At 37.5% G+C, this 17,270-nt stretch overlaps 1 protein-coding gene across 1 annotated transcript; it reads right to left on the bottom strand.

The window, feature by feature from the left end:
- Nucleotides 1-3,489: 3,489 nt before the first annotated feature.
- On the bottom strand, nucleotides 3,490-14,141 carry LOC113328831. The gene is made up of 2 exons (XM_026575836.1): nucleotides 11,594-14,141; nucleotides 3,490-3,907 (listed from the first exon to the last, which is right to left on the bottom strand). The coding sequence occupies exon 1, from the start codon at nucleotides 13,144-13,146 to the stop codon at nucleotides 12,202-12,204; it is 945 nt and encodes a 314-aa protein (XP_026431621.1). The 5' UTR covers nucleotides 13,147-14,141; the 3' UTR covers nucleotides 3,490-3,907; nucleotides 11,594-12,201.
- Between the last annotated feature and the right edge of the window lie 3,129 nt (nucleotides 14,142-17,270).

The raw sequence follows: 17,270 nt of genomic DNA, 5'->3' as shown, positions 1-17,270 counted from the left end.
GATCGGCTGAAAATATCGGATAATTAGAATTTAGCTAGAGTTCCAGGTTTTCACATTAAAAATATTGAAATGAAAATGAATTGTCCTGTCAAAAACTGTACGTAAATATCTGTTTTACTATCCAAATTCTCTTATTCATGCCATTGTTTGCACTCAACAACATATGGGCCATAATGTGTTCCAACAAACTAACAATCGAATTTAACTTCTCATTAGATTTGAAAAACCTGTATTGGAAGTTTAATATCACTTTGGGTCGCCTTGTTTTACAGTATCCTTAGAGTATCCTGGGATTATATTGCGAACAGCTATTATTAAGTAATGAACAAAAATTGTTGATATTGAGCAAGGCAACAATCCCATGTGAAATTCCTGTTAGCAAAGGTGACGAGCCCATTATTTGTTGAAAAGACAACTCTTTCCTCATCACTCGTTTCGTTTCCGCATTAACCTTAGCTCACAACGTCTCCCAAATGGTAGGGCATAATATGTTGAAACATAATAATATGTACTACTGCATTTACTTTCTTGGCCAAACAAGGAGTACCACAAAGGAGTACCACAAAGGAGGTGTAGGATCGAGCAAGAGAGAGGAGAGCACACGCGGAAGCAATAAAACGATTACATTGATAATCAGTTTGGTGTACAATTCTTATGGCTCAATAGCCTATTTATAGTCTCACAAACTTGACGATCACTCAAAGTACTTTCCTAATAAAAACAAAATCTAAATAAAGCACATTTTCCTAACATAACACAAACTCTAAATAGAACTCTTATAGAACTCTCAAGAACCGTCACGATTTGCTTCGACTTCCAAATATGACGCAGTATGTCAACAACGTATGTTGATCCACCCTGACGTGTCAACAATACTTGTTGATCCATGCACTGTGTCAACAATACTTGTTGACCCACGAACCAAATCACCATATCTTGGTTTAACTTCCAACATCCTCCCTTAAACCAAGATATCATTCAACGAGAATTCCGTAGCCATCTTCTTCCATTGATAAACGTTTGCACGTCCTTGTCTTTTATCATTTTCTATTCCTCTTCTTCCATTGATAAACGTTAACACGTTCTTGTCTTTTCTCATACCAGAATTTCGTCATCATTATCAAACTCAATTCACAAACCAATCTTCTTCACATCAATCATCAAACATTCACTTCACATTCTTCTTCATCGCAGCGGAATACAAACCTTAACAAGCTAGAAAGACCTCTTTCTGGTCTATTCAACTTGCTAACCAAACACAAAACAAAATTCTTTGACTCATCACTGAGAATTTTAGCTCACCTTCAACTTTCTTCACTGAGCATTGTAGCTCAAACTCAACACTTGTTAACCCACTTCACTCGCAGGATTTCCACTCAACTCTTCAAATTCCACACTGGAATTTCTTCACTTCTCTAGCCAAATCCCCACTGGTATTTCTTCACACCACTCTAGACAAATACCCATTGGGATTGCTTCACTTCTCACGGTCACAACCTTGTGACGTCTCTTCTCTTCAATCTCTCATCACCACCACCTGGTGATTACTTCTCTTTCTTCACAACCTTAACAACATGCCTTTTCCTCCCTGGACATGTTTCCTCGGCAATCACAATTATTTATTTTTTTTAACGCTGAAAAACTCCAACTTCTGTCGGCATCCGTCGGCATCCATCTGTGATGTTCAAACTCGACTTAGGACAAATTCTAAAACTTCTTTATTTCATCCATTCACCATCGCTGCCTCCAAAATTATTTTCAAACTTCAATGCACAGCAGCAAGCATTTCTCTTCTTCTCTGAACTCCCACGGCAGCACCCAACTTCTTCTTTCTCAATTTTTTTTTAACTTTTTTTTAACTAAAATTGGAAACCCTAAAAACACCATGAACTAAAAACACAATCAAACAAAATTCTTTAGCAAACACATCTCTTCAACTTTTTCTCCCTCTCCCCTCCATTCCTCTCACCTTGCTTTTTTTTTTTTTTAATTAATTTTTATCCTGCATACCATATGTAGGATCGAGCAAGAGAGAGGAAAGCACACGCGGAAGCAATAAAACGATTACATTGATAATCAGTTTGGTGTACAATTCTTATGGCTCAATAGCCTACTTATAGTCTCACAAATTTGACGATCACTCAAAGTATTTTTCTAATAAAAACAAACTCTAAATAAAATACACTTTCCTAACATAACACAAACTCTAAATAGAATTCTTCTAGAACTCTCTAGAACCGTCACGACTTGCTTCGACTTTCAAATATGACACAGTGTGTCAACGACGTATGTTGATCCACCCTGACGTGTCAACAATACTTGATGATCCATACACTGTGTCAACAATACTTGTTGACCCACGAACCAAATCACCGTATCTTGGTTTAACTTCCAACAGGAGGCAAAACCATATGATTAGGCTCTGCATTATCCCAAATTGTTATAGACAAGCAAATGTTTGTTCAGCACTATTTTCATTGTCGACTTAAAGATTGGGTAAGTTGTCCCTTCATCTCATTTCCACGGTAACCTTTTCGGTAGGTACCTCACCAAACTAATAAAGGTCTCTTCACACTACTATCCATCATATCCTCTATGTATACAGATACATATTTCAAAAACTCAAACATCCAAAACAGCAAAATTTTCACATCTTAGACATCTTTCTCAAACATAGTTCAACCAAAGCGTATACATCCATATAATCTAGCTCTTCTAGTCCTTAAGCAACATATATGGGTTTCAGTTTGACTTCAAAAATTCTTCGACGATCTTCTTCGATAGGAAAGAATTATATGGTGATCCCCAAAGGACATTTAGCAGTTTACGTTGGAGAGACTCAATTCAAGAAAAGATTTGTAGTTCCAATATCATATTTGAATCATATTTGTATCCGAGAACTTCTAAATCAAGCAGGTGAAGAGTTTGGGTTTGATTATCCAATGGGAGGTGTTACAATTCCTTGTAGGGAAAAAACATTTATGAATCTTACATCTCAAATAAATGACTTGTAATCAAGTGCTTAGAAAATTTCTCAGAATTTTGTAAAGTAGTCGTGTTAATCTCTTGTACAAATGGACAACATTGAAATACTAAAATTAGTTAGAAATTATACCGTTATCAACTATTATTCTCCTCCACATCTTTAATTAAGTGATCATGTTGCTTAAAAATTTTCCATCAATTATTTTTAATCCATAAATTGTTGACTTACAGTCTACGTATGTATTATACTCAAACACAAAATTATTCCAACCAAATACCATGACCATTGGCATTACGAAATTCACTTTTTAATACTGGTGGTTGTTACTGCTGTAAAATGGTCTACGTGATATTATTGAGACTACCCTACTTAAATTATCGTTTATATATAGAGAAGAGAAAGTAACCATTGTTGTGCTGGAATTTTTTTTTTTGATCGACAAAAAAAATAATATTGATTGTAAAAAAGCAATTTACAATAGCTGAAAACAGCTGAGGCCCAAACAAGGAGCGGAGCAGAAAAGGAGAGCATGACTAAATAGCCACGACAGGCAATCCAAGAGGATCGCAAAACAGAACTATAAAAAAAAAAGAGAAACCCCTAATGGGGATAAAAAAACTTATTCCAATTAACAATGATATCGTCTAACGGAGTGTTACTAAAGCACGGTAGAGACGAAGCCCAAGAGAAGGCTTTAATTTTAGCTTCCAAAATGATGGCAGCAGTATTCTTTTCCTTCTTATGAAATGTTCTATCGTTTCTCTCCAACCAAAGACACCAAAAAACACTAGCGTAGATCCTTTTTCAAAGCTGATCTCCATGAGCAGACAATTTAAAGTTTTGCCAACGCTTGATACAATCCAGGACAGAATCAGGAGGTATAAAGACTTTATTGGCTGCATCAAATAAGAAAGTCCAAACCTGTTTCAGGATAAATCCAGTTTCATTCTTGCTATTTTTTAGTGTCTATTTCATCCAAACTAATTTTTACTCGTCCATTAGAACCATATTTTAAAAATATTTGGACAAATGATCCATTTTCCGGAGGGGATAAGTGGTCATATTTTCTTGTATGCTGCACACCTAGCTAGAAGATACTGAGTAAAAGTATACCACTAATTCTTGTAATCTTGAAAGCGAACATACAGACTTAAGTATGAGGAACCAAACCATGTGATAGGCACCAAACCTCTACAATATGAGAGCTTTGAATTGTTTTATTTCCAGAAAATTGAAAGAAATCGATACTTGTATAAATGTAAATTGCACTGGAAGAAATGCAAAATCTCCAAAAAATTGAAGATTCAAAGCAACTGAACACCATGTTTCTGTAATTGGTACTGACTTCATACGACTGGAATCCATGGTTTTCTTCTTTTATAATTCATGGTCCGTAATTGGTACTACATGGTCTCAAAAGTTCCACCACCCGTACTTGTCGCCCATAACTTGTTGGAAAATTGTCACTAAAATATGGTGAAGAAAAGAATGTTGTATTACGGTTCAAGGCTCTAATGAAAGATTCTTTTCGATAATATTTCGACCCTTTCCCAATTGAATTGGCGAGTACAAACTGGTCAATGAATATCGTCGTCAGGATACTTGAAACTCCACAACAGTGTTGGATTCAAAGCTTGTACGACCTTGGTCCAACCAAGAACACACTGGTTTTGTTTCTGATGATGCTTGTAAGAAAGAAAACAGAGAGAGTTGAGATGTTGTTTTGAATGGAAAACAAGTCTCCTATTTAAAGAGGAAATCACACCTTTTTAAGATGACTCTTCATCTCTACAGGCATCTTTTCAGAATGAACATGCGCATCTCTTCCTTCAATACGTCTATTGGTGAAACGAGATTTTTGTTCAGTTTTTCTAACTGATAATAGAAACCCTAGAACAGAACTAACCAAAGTACATTCAACGTATATTCTAAATTAAACGGAACATAATCTTGTGATTCCAATCAACTCATTTTAGGTAAGTTATCTCAGGAGAACAAGATAATGGACCCCTGAGTGAGTTTGTGAATGACAGATATGGAACATGTGGTTGTTTAAGGTCTCTCACCAAGGGTAGGGCAAATACAGTATTGAAACTACAAGAGTACAATTTCTTTAACACAGTTGATGTCAACAGAAAATTGATCTGATTAGTTGTTAAACAAACCCATGTTACTAGCTGGGTACTCATGAAATAGAGCCCGACACTGTGAGCTTCTTGCAAGTAGTAGTCAACTAGGCCATCGTGTGTTCCAACAACCTAACAAGAAGAATTCACGTTGCTTAAAGATACATATCAGATTTGATAGAGAGTTCAAAACTGAATTTAACAGATTACCAGATTCCATTGTCCAGCACATGTTGCTTATCTATCGTAATGGTAAATAAGTGGTCACATTTCTTTGTATGCTGCACACCTAGCTAGAACACCGTGTGTAAAAGAATACCACTAATTCTTGTAAGCCTGCAAGCAAACACAAACAAACAATCATCTTAAGTATGAGGAACCAAACCATGTGATAGTATACGTAATTCTCTATGAGCCCACCACATCCACGAATCCTTCTTCTTATTTCCACCTTAACTTTTTGGTAGGCACCTCACCAAATTATTGGTCTTTTCTACTGATCCGTCGTCTCTATTCTCCTCTATATATACATTAACACATTTCAAGAATTCAAACAACCATAACATCAAAGTATTCACATCTTAAACATCTTCCTATAACATCGTTCAATCAAGTCTACATCCAGAAAATCTAATCTTCAACTAGCTTTAAGCTAAAGATATGGGTTTCACTTTGACTTCAAAAATACTCCGACGATCTTCTTCCAAAGGAAAGAATGATGTGATGGTGATCCCCAAAGGACATTTTGCAGTTTACGTCGGAGAGACTCAAATCAAGCAGAGATTTGTTGTTCCAATATCATATTTGAATCATACTTGCATCCAAGAACTTCTTAACCAAGCTGGGGAAGAATTTGGATTTGATTATCCAATGGGAGGTGTTACAATTCCTTGTAGCGAAGAAACATTTATGAATCTTACGTCTCAGTTTAGTGACTTATAATCAAGTGCAAAGAAAACTTCTGAACAATTTTGTAATATAGGGTCATGTTAATCTCTTGTACAAACTGATGATATTGAAATAGAAAATTTTAGTTAGAAATAAAACCATTAATCAATCTAATGACAGTTATATATTCTTTGCTTGCACATCGATCTTAATTAAGTATCCATTATTTTTTTTTATTTTTTTAATCGGATAATTATATATATATATATATAAATGTTACCTACAAAATTTATAAGCAACCCTCGTAAAGCCATAACTTACATGGAAACACTCAAACAATTTCGGTATCTATTATTTATAAAGTTCTCCTACTAAAGTTTTTTAGGATCTTTAAATTGTCGTCTCATAGTGTACACACCGATCACCCAAACCCAAAGTAACTGTGGCCTGGATCTTCCCTTGGCGTTGCGATAAGTAATCTTCTTAATCCGAAAGAAACATGCATGTGATCTGTTTGTCCCAAGCATAGCTAGTGAAGGGAATGAAACAACTAGGAAAACATCAGCACACCAAGAGTCATTCCAGAACGAGAATCCTGCTCCATTTGCTATAGTTACCTCACAATTCATGTAACTGTTGAGATTATTAGTCATACACTGTTGGGCAATTTAAGATCCTGCGGTTTATAATCTCTTAGGGCCTCTCCACTCATTGCCAGTTGGTTGTGAGTTTGTTGTCCGTATTCTAACATGGTATCATATCAGGCTATTCAGAGCAGGCTATTCTGCGACGAGTCATTGACCACGCCTTTACTCTCCGCGTCACCCAATTTATTGTCCAGGTGTTAGACCCAACGAGGCTTCACGTGAGGGGGTGTGTTGAAATTATTAATCCCGCATTGTTGGGCAATTTAAAATCGTGCCGTTTATAATCTCTTAGGGCCTCTCTACTCATTGCCAATTGGTTTTGATTTGGATGCCCGTATTCTAACAGTAACAAGTGTCTGCTAATTTGGAAATGACTATCCAACTAAATAAATTTGGAAATGATTATCCAACTAAATGAATTGTACTGGATTTGAGTTGGTTAAAACATTCCACTCAAGGGTTAGCTTTTTATGCTCCGTAATATGATCGGCTGAAAATATCGGATAATTAGAATTTAGCTAGAGTTCCAGGTTTTCACATTAAAAATATTGAAATGAAAATGAATTGTCCTGTCAAAAACTGTACGTAAATATCTGTTTTACTATCCAAATTCTCTTATTCATGCCATTGTTTGCACTCAACAACATATGGGCCATAATGTGTTCCAACAAACTAACAATCGAATTTAACTTCTCATTAGATTTGAAAAACCTGTATTGGAAGTTTAATATCACTTTGGGTCGCCTTGTTTTACAGTATCCTTAGAGTATCCTGGGATTATATTGCGAACAGCTATTATTAAGTAATGAACAAAAATTGTTGATATTGAGCAAGGCAACAATCCCATGTGAAATTCCTGTTAGCAAAGGTGACGAGCCCATTATTTGTTGAAAAGACAACTCTTTCCTCATCACTCGTTTCGTTTCCGCATTAACCTTAGCTCACAACGTCTCCCAAATGGTAGGGCATAATATGTTGAAACATAATAATATGTACTACTGCATTTACTTTCTTGACCACACAAGGAGTACCACAAAGGAGGTGTAGGATCGAGCAAGAGAGAGGAGAGCACACGCGGAAGTAATAAAACGATTACATTGATAATCAGTTTGGTGTACAATTCTTATGGCTCAATAGCCTATTTATAGTCTCACAAACTTGACGATCACTCAAAGTACTTTCCTAATAAAAACAAAATCTAAATAAAGCACATTTTCCTAACATAACACAAACTCTAAATAGAACTCTTATAGAACTCTCAAGAACCGTCACGATTTGCTTCGACTTCCAAATATGACGCAGTATGTCAACAACGTATGTTGATCCACCCTGACGTGTCAACAATACTTGTTGATCCATGCACTGTGTCAACAATACTTGTTGACCCACGAACCAAATCACCATATCTTGGTTTAACTTCCAACATCCTCCCTTAAACCAAGATATCATTCAACGAGAATTCCGTAACCATCTTCTTCCATTGATAAACGTTTGCACGTCCTTGTCTTTTATCATTTTCTATTCCTCTTCTTCCATTGATAAACGTTAACACGTTTTTGTCTTTTCTCAAACCAGAATTTCGTCATCATTATCAAACTCAATTCACAAACCAATCTTCTTCACATCAATCATCAAACATTCACTTCACATTCTTCTTCATCGCAGCGGAACACAAACCTTAACAAGCTAGAAAGACCTCTTTCTGGTCTATTTAACTTGCTAACCAAACACAAAACAAAATTCTTTGACTCATCACTGAGAATTTTAGCTCACCTTCAACTTTCTTCACTGAGCATTGTAGCTCAAACTCAACACTTGTTAACCCACTTCACTCGCAGGATTTCCATTCAACTCTTCAAATTCCACACTGGAATTTCTTCACTTCTCTAGCCAAATCCCCACTGGTATTTCTTCACACCACTCTAGACAAATACCCATTGGGATTGCTTCACTTAGGGCTGTCAATGGATAAAAATCCACCGAATATTGGGAATACCGATAAGGTTAAGTTTAAGGGTTATCGGATATCCGGAGTCTGATAATATTCGTCGAAATTCAAAAATTCCATATCGATAAGGTTAAGGTTAAGATATCGGATATCGGATATTATTCCGATAACTTCCGTTATCTACTCATGATACAAAAAATTTCCAATAATTTCCGATAATTTCCGTTAATATTCAATAATTTCTGATAATTTCCGTTAATTTCCGTTAATATTCGATAATTTCCGATATTTATTTAGGAGAGACGTAATCAAATGGATAAAGAGTAAACCTAAAGGGTATTAGGTAGCGAAAATTTTCGAAAATTTTATGATATAGTTATACATTAACGGTATCGGATATTAACCTAACGGAAACTCCCTTAACCGATACCGTTATGTTAATAAACGGATATCCGATACGTTAAGGTTATCGGATATCGGATAACCGTTATGTCGGATACTAACCTAATGGAATCCGGATATTCGGAAACGGCTACCGGATATCGAATATCCATTGACAGCCCTAGCTTCACTTCTCACGGTCACAACCTTGTGACGTCTCTTCTCTTCAATCTCTCATCACCACCTGGTGATTACTTCTCTTTTTTCACAACCTTAACAACATGCCTTTTCCTCCTTGGACATGTTTCCTCGGCAATCACAATTATTATTTCTTTTAACGCTGAAAAACTCCAACTTCTGTCGGCATCCGTCGGCATCCATCTGTGATGTTCAAACTCGACTTAGGACAAATTCTAAAACTTCTTTATTTCATCCATTCACCATCGCTGCCTCCAAAATTATTTTCAAACTTCAATGCACAGCAGCAAGCATTTCTCTTCTTCTCTGAACTCCCACGGCAGCACCCAACTTCTTCTTTCTCAATTTTTTTTAACTTTTTTTAACTAAAATTGGAAACCCTAAAAACACCATGAACTAAAAACACAATCAAACAAAATTCTTTAGCAAAAACATCTCTTCAACTTTTTCTCCCTCTCCCCTCCATTCCTCTCACCTTGCTTTTTTTTTTTTTTAATTAATTTTTATCCTGCATACCATATGTAGGATCGAGCAAGAGAGAGGAAAGCACACGCGGAAGCAATAAAACGATTACATTGATAATCAGTTTGGTGTACAATTCTTATGGCTCAATAGCCTACTTATAGTCTCACAAATTTGACGATCACTCAAAGTATTTTTCTAATAAAAACAAACTCTAAATAAAATACACTTTCCTAACATAACACAAACTCTAAATAGAATTCTTCTAGAACTCTCTAGAACCGTCACGACTTGCTTCGACTTTCAAATATGACACAGTGTGTCAACGACGTATGTTGATCCACCCTGACGTGTCAACAATACTTGATGATCCATACACTGTGTCAACAATACTTGTTGACCCACGAACCAAATCACCGTATCTTGGTTTAACTTCCAACAGGAGGCAAAACCATATGATTAGGCTCTGCATTATCCCAAATTGTTATAGACAAGCAAATGTTTGTTCAGCACTATTTTTATTTTCATTGTCGACTTAAAGATTGGGTAAGTTGTCCCTTCATCTCATTTCCACGGTAACCTTTTCGGTAGGTACCTCACCAAACTAATAAAGGTCTCTTCACACTACTATCCATCATATCCTCTATGTATACAGATACATATTTCAAAAACTCAAACATCCAAAACAGCAAAATTTTCACATCTTAGACATCTTTCTCAAACATAGTTCAACCAAAGCGTATACATCCATATAATCTAGCTCTTCTAGTCCTTAAGCAACATATATGGGTTTCAGTTTGACTTCAAAAATTCTTCGACGATCTTCTTCGATAGGAAAGAATTATATGGTGATCCCCAAAGGACATTTAGCAGTTTACGTTGGAGAGACTCAATTCAAGAAAAGATTTGTAGTTCCAATATCATATTTGAATCATATTTGTATCCGAGAACTTCTAAATCAAGCAGGTGAAGAGTTTGGGTTTGATTATCCAATGGGAGGTGTTACAATTCCTTGTAGGGAAAAAACATTTATGAATCTTACATCTCAATTAAATGACTTGTAATCAAGTGCTTAGAAAATTTCTCAGAATTTTGTAAAGTAGTCGTGTTAATCTCTTGTACAAATGGACAACATTGAAATACTAAAATTAGTTAGAAATTATACCGTTATCAACTATTATTCTCCTCCACATCTTTAATTAAGTGATCATGTTGCTTAAAAATTTTCCATCAATTATTTTTAATCCATAAATTGTTGACTTACAGTCTACGTATGTATTATACTCAAACACAAAATTATTCCAACCAAATACCATGACCATTGGCATTACGAAATTCACTTTTTAATACTGGTGGTTGTTACTGCTGTAAAATGGTCTACGTGATATTATTGAGACTACCCTACTTAAATTATCGTTTATATATAGAGAAGAGAAAGTAACCATTGTTGTGCTGGAATTTTTTTTTTTGATCGACAAAAAAAATAATATTGATTGTAAAAAAGCAATTTACAATAGCTGAAAACAGCTGAGGCCCAAACAAGGAGCGGAGCAGAAAAGGAGAGCATGACTAAATAGCCACGACAGGCAATCCAAGAGGATCGCAAAACAGAACTATAAAAAAAAAAGAGAAACCCCTAATGGGGATAAAAAAACTTATTCCAATTAACAATGATATCGTCTAACGGAGTGTTACTAAAGCACGGTAGAGACGAAGCCCAAGAGAAGGCTTTAATTTTAGCTTCCAAAATGATGGCAGCAGTATTCTTTTCCTTCTTATGAAATGTTCTATCGTTTCTCTCCAACCAAAGGCACCACAAAACACTAGCGTAGATCCTTTTTCAAAGCTGATCTCCATGAGCAGACAACTTAAAGTTTTGCCAACGCTTGATACAATCCAGGACAGAATCAGGAGGTATAAAGACTTTATTGGCTGCATCAAATAAGAAAGTCCAAACCTGTTTCGAGAAGGAGCAATTAAAGAACATATGGCTTGAAGATTCTTCATGCTGCTTGCACAGTATACAAAGGTTAGGGATAGGATTGCCACTCGGGGACACCAATGCGCTTTTCCTCTTGTGAAGATTATCTAGAGTTGGAAGCCTATCTAAAGTAGCCTGCTATAAAAAGAATGAAATTTTCTGGGGCCAGCAACTAGACCAAATTTTCTTCTTCCGAAAGAAATTCACCGGATGCTGAACAGCAGCTAAATTGTAGGCTGCTTTAACCGAGTACTGACCTGACTTGTCTTCTTGCCACAGCAACTCGTCTTCCTCGTGTGGCTCGAAGTGAATGGAATCCAAGCAAGCTGTTGAAGTTGCGAATTCAGTAATTTCGACCTCGTACAAACGGCTTCTACCAATGCCAAGATTCCAATTTAAACCCGAAGAATTAAGAGAGTAAGCCCTTGTGAGTGAAATACCCTTGGAAGAAGAGAGATCGTATAAACGAGGACATAGCTCGGCCATTGAGCCTTGAGAGTGCCAATTGTCTTCCCAGAGACGAATTTTATCAACTTTACCCACTTTGAAGATACACTGCTCAAAGAAACTTGAAGACATCAAATCTATGTTCTTCCATAAACTAACTCCATGGGTAGTCGTAGGCTTTCTAGTTCTCCACCCAAGGTCAAGTAACCCATGTTTCTCAAAGATAATATTAGCCATAGAGAGTCTCTCTCCCTCCCTAAACGCCAACACCATTTAGAAAGAATAGATTTATTCATAAGTTTAAGCCTGCGTATCCCCAATCCACCATGATCCAAAGGCTCGCCGACCTTTCCCCAGTTAACCCAATAATGTTTCTTACCATTATCCCCATCATGCCAAAGGAAATCTCTGATTGATTTTTCAATTTGTTTAATAACAGATTGAGGAGCCATGAATAAGGAGAAATAATACACTGGGATGCTAAGTAAGACACTCTTGATGAGAGTAAGTTTACCTGCTTTAGAAAGGCCTCTTTTCCACGACGCAAGTCTCACCCCGCAGATTTCTAAGACCTTGTCCCATTTCGATATTGTATTAGTCTTGTCTCCAAGAGGCAGACCCAAGTAGATAACAGGAAACCCTTCAAACGAGCACCCCATCACTGCAGCCAGAGTATCCAAATCCTCCACCTCGCCCACAGCAAACAGATTGCTTTTTTGGAAGTTGGTAGAAAGCCCAGAAGCCATTTCAAAGCTAAGCAGAGTGTATTTCAGATACTGAACTTGTCTAATATCTGCATCGAGAAAGACTAGGGTGTCGTCGGCGAACTGAAGATGACTTAATTTTGTCCCGTTTTGCTTCACAGAGAATCCTCCAAGCCAACCAACTTCTGTAGACTTCGCAAACATCATCGATAGCACCTCAGAGACAAGAAGGAATACGAATGGAGAAACAGGGTCGCCTTGTCGGAGACCTTTCTCACTTGTAAATTTACCACAAGAAGTCCCATTAATCAGCACCGAGAAAGGGATTTTACGAATGCATCCCCCGATCCACTTTCTCCACTTCAAACCAAACCCCATACGGTTAAGAACTTCATCGACGAAAGACCATTTTACGTTGTCGAAGGCCTTTTCTAAATCGATTTTGCACACGAGCCACGGAATTTTAGATTTCAACCTCGAGTCCAAGCATTCATTGGCAATCAAAATGCTGTCAAGGATTTGCCTACCTTTCAAAAGGAAGATTGATGATTGGAGATAAGCTTCGGCAAAAGCTCTTTGAGTCTATTTGCTAAGACTTTAGAAATCAGCTTAAAGATTGTATTGGATAGAGAGATAGGCCTTAAATTCTTTACTTCCTCCACTGTTTCTGTCTTAGGAATCAAAGATACAAATGTGTATTTAAGTCTGCAATCAACGGATCCGTGATCTTCAAAGTCTTTGACTACACGCATGATGTCGTTCTTCATAAACTTCCAACACTTTAGAATCACACTAACATGAAACCCATCAGGGCCTGGAGCTCTGCTTTGTTTGAGGTCTTGCAGGGCCAGAAACACCTCCTCAACATCAATGCTTCTTTCGATTCCCAACCCTTCTTCCTCTGAGATTCGCTTAAAATTCATACCAGCAAGAGAAAAACAGGGATCACTAGAAGATTTGAATCTGCAGTGGAAGTGCGAAACAATGTGGTCCTTAATCATGCTCCTGTCGTCTTCCCAAGTATAGTTAATTTTTAGTCTGGTTACCCTATTTCTCCTCCGACGATGCTTAGCTATCCGGTGGAACATCTTAGAATTTCTGTCCCCATCCTTGTACCATTGAACCCTCGACTTCTGGAGCAAAAGTGCATGTAACTTATCTTGGACAGTCTCATATTTGAGATTTAGCTGAGATCTCATGCTTAATTGGGAGGAAGTAATAACCCTGTCATCATCTTGTTGGTCTAGCCACTTAATATCCGCAAGAAGAGATTCAGATATCCTGTCCACCCTCCCAAAAGTTTCCTTGTTCCAAATAGTGAGCTTTTCTTTCAAATGGTTGAGCCTCTTTGACCACACAAAACCCGAAAACCAGAAACTGTTGGCGCAATGCGGACGTGTGATGGGATTTATGGAAATTATTTGAGAAATGGGTATAGGAAAAGAGGTTGGTTAATTGAAAATTATTGGTTTAAGAAAAGTGAGGCTTTGATTAATTTTTGAAATGGAAAATGTTTACAAGGAAATTTAGTGTAGCTCTTTGGCTCACTACGTTTACAAAAGGCTCTTTGGCTCTTACTAACTCTAGCTCTCACTCTACTCACTTCTTCACTCACTTGAGTTTTTGATTGTTGTTGGATGATCAAAATGAACCCATTGATTGCCTATTTATAGGATCAATGGAACACTCTAGAAATAAAACATTCTAGAGAACACTTGATCAATCTAAGATTAGTCTAGAGATTGAATATTCTAGACCATGACCAAGGGACCTAGAGACATGGAATATTCTAGAGTCTACAATTGAATTTCTAACTAAAAAAGAGAAGAGTCTAGATATCTCTAGACTGGGCCCAATCAATGGAGATAAGCCCATGGGTGTTTTAGCTAATCTAGACCATCACAAATTATCTAATATCTTTAACACCCCCTCTTAATTTGTGATGTTAAGCTTTTCTCTAAAATGGTTGAACTTATCCGCCGTGACTGCTTTTGTGAATATGTCCGCATTTTGTTCTTGTGTTGGACAAAATTGGAGCTCAATTTCCTTGTTTTCTACCATCCCTCTGATGAAGTGGTGTCGTAGCTCTATATGCTTCGTTCGTCCGTGGAAGACTGGATTTTTTGTCATAGCAATTGTAGACATATTGTCACAGTAGATAGTCGTCGGCTGATTTTGCCTTTGTTGTATGTCGGCCATTAATCTTCTCAACCATACTGCTTCACATGCTGCACTTGTTGATGCTATGTACTCTGCTTCGGCTGACGATAGTGCCACCGTACTTTGTTTTTTGGAACTCCAAGAGATAACTTTTGTTCCCATACAGAAAACATAGCCTGATGTGCTCTTTCGGTCTTCAATAGAACCTGCCCAATCGCTATCTGTGAAGCCAATTAAATCATTATCTTTTTCTCTTGTATACTTGATGCCAAAATTCTTTGTTCCCTTGATATATCGAAGAATTCTTTTTGCGGCGGCGTAGTGTAACTTGCTTGGCTCGCTCATAAACCGAGAAACAATGCTGGTTGCATTGACGATGTCTGGCCTTGTATTTGTTAAGTAGATCAGTGAGCCGACTAGACTTCTGAATAAGGTTGGATCTACTTTTGGCGCTCCATCATTTTTTATCAACTTCTCATTAGTACCCATTGGAGTTGAAATTGGTTTGCAATCCATCATGTTGAACCTTTTCAGTAAGTCTTCCGCATATTTTTCTTGAGAAATGAATATTTCTTCTGGAGATTGTTTTACTTGAATCCCAAGAAAATATCGCATAAGTCCTAAGTCTGTCATCTCATATTCTTTCATCATCTCCTTCTTAAAATTTTCTGCCATCTCTTGTTTTGTGCTGGCGTAAATTAAATCATCAACGTAGAGACAGACAATTAGGAAATCCGTACCTTGTTTTTTAATGTAGAGGGATGGCTCACTTGGACTTTTCTGAAATCCATTATCTCGGAAATACTTGTCGATTTTGCTGTTCCATGCACGCGGTGCTTGCTTCAGGCCATATAGTGCTTTCGTAGACGATAAACCATTTTTTCTTTTCCTTTTCGGACATATCCTTGTGGTTGTTCAACGTACACCTCTTCTTCAAGTTCTCCGTTCAGGAACGCTGACTTTACGTCCAATTGGTGGACTTTCATTTTGAGTTGAGCTGCCAAGGCTAACACCATTCGGATTGTTTCCATGCGAGCGACTGGGGCGAATGTCTCGTTGTAGTCGATTCCTGGTTGCTGGGAATATCCTTTTGCAACTAGCCTTGCCTTGTGCTTCTGAATCGAACCATCTTCGTTGTATTTTGTCTTGTAGACCCATTTCAGACCAATTATTTCTTTGTCAATTGGCTGATTAACAAGCTCCCATGTCTTATTTTCTCGATTACTCGCATTTCTTCGTCCATGGCGTCTCTCCATTTTTCTTCTTTTGCCGCTTCCTCATATCTTTGAGGCTCTAGTGCTATAAATGCACAATTAGATATTTCATAAATATCTCTTAGGGAACGCACCTTTCTAGGTGGGGCACTTGCTTCCGATGAACTTGGACTTTGTTGTGTTGGACTAGGAGACCTCGGGCTTGCTGGTGGAGTACTTTCTTCCTGACGTGGCTGATCTGGCTCTTCTTCGATGACTAGTGGAGACTCGTGGTTATCTGGTTCATCATTCCAATCCCAAGCTTTGAATTCATCAAAGATAACGTCTCTTGATATTACCAGTTCATTTGTATCTGGCTTTAGAAGTCTATAGGCTTTAGACTCCTCGCTATATCCGATGAATATTAGCTTTTCTCCTTTTCATCAACTTTTCTCTGTTGGATGGAATATGTGAATATGCACGCAACCAAAAATTCTGAAAGAAGTTACCTCGGGCTTTTTCTTATGCCAAGCTTCATATGGAGTCTTGTTGAGAACTGCCTTTGTTGGAGAACGGTTAAGGATGTAAACCGCCGTGTTGACTGCTTCTGCCCAGTAGCTATTAGGTAGCTTCCTTGCTTTTAGCATACTCCGAGCCATTTCCACGATCGTACGATTTTTTCTTTCCGCGACGCCGTTTTGTTGTGGAGTGTATCGAACGGTTAGCTCCTTCTTAATTCCATTTTCTTTGCAGTAGTTGATAAACTCTTTTGAAGTAAATTCTCCACCACGGTCTGTACGGAAAATCTTCAATTGATGGCCACTTTGCTTCTCTGCCAGCGCCTTGAATTCTCGGAATTTAGTGAATGCCTCGGACTTTTGCTCGAGAATATACACCCACATCATCCTGGTATAATCATCCACGAATAAAAGAAAATATCTTCTGTTGTTGAGTGAGGTTGTTCTTGTCGGACCGCAAATATCGGCGTGCACCAATTCGAGGGGCTTTCTTGCTCTCCACGATTTGTTTGTAAATGGAAGTCTATGAAACTTCCCAAGAATACAGCCTTCACATATTTTATCTCCACCGATGATATTGGGAAGACCAATTACCATGTTATTTGATTTAAGAACCTTCAAGGATCTGTAG

The sequence above is a fragment of the Papaver somniferum genome, unplaced genomic scaffold (assembly GCF_003573695.1).
Source record: "Papaver somniferum cultivar HN1 unplaced genomic scaffold, ASM357369v1 unplaced-scaffold_114, whole genome shotgun sequence".
NCBI lineage: Eukaryota > Viridiplantae > Streptophyta > Magnoliopsida > Ranunculales > Papaveraceae > Papaver > Papaver somniferum.
This window is presented reverse-complemented; position numbering and strand designations above follow the sequence as displayed.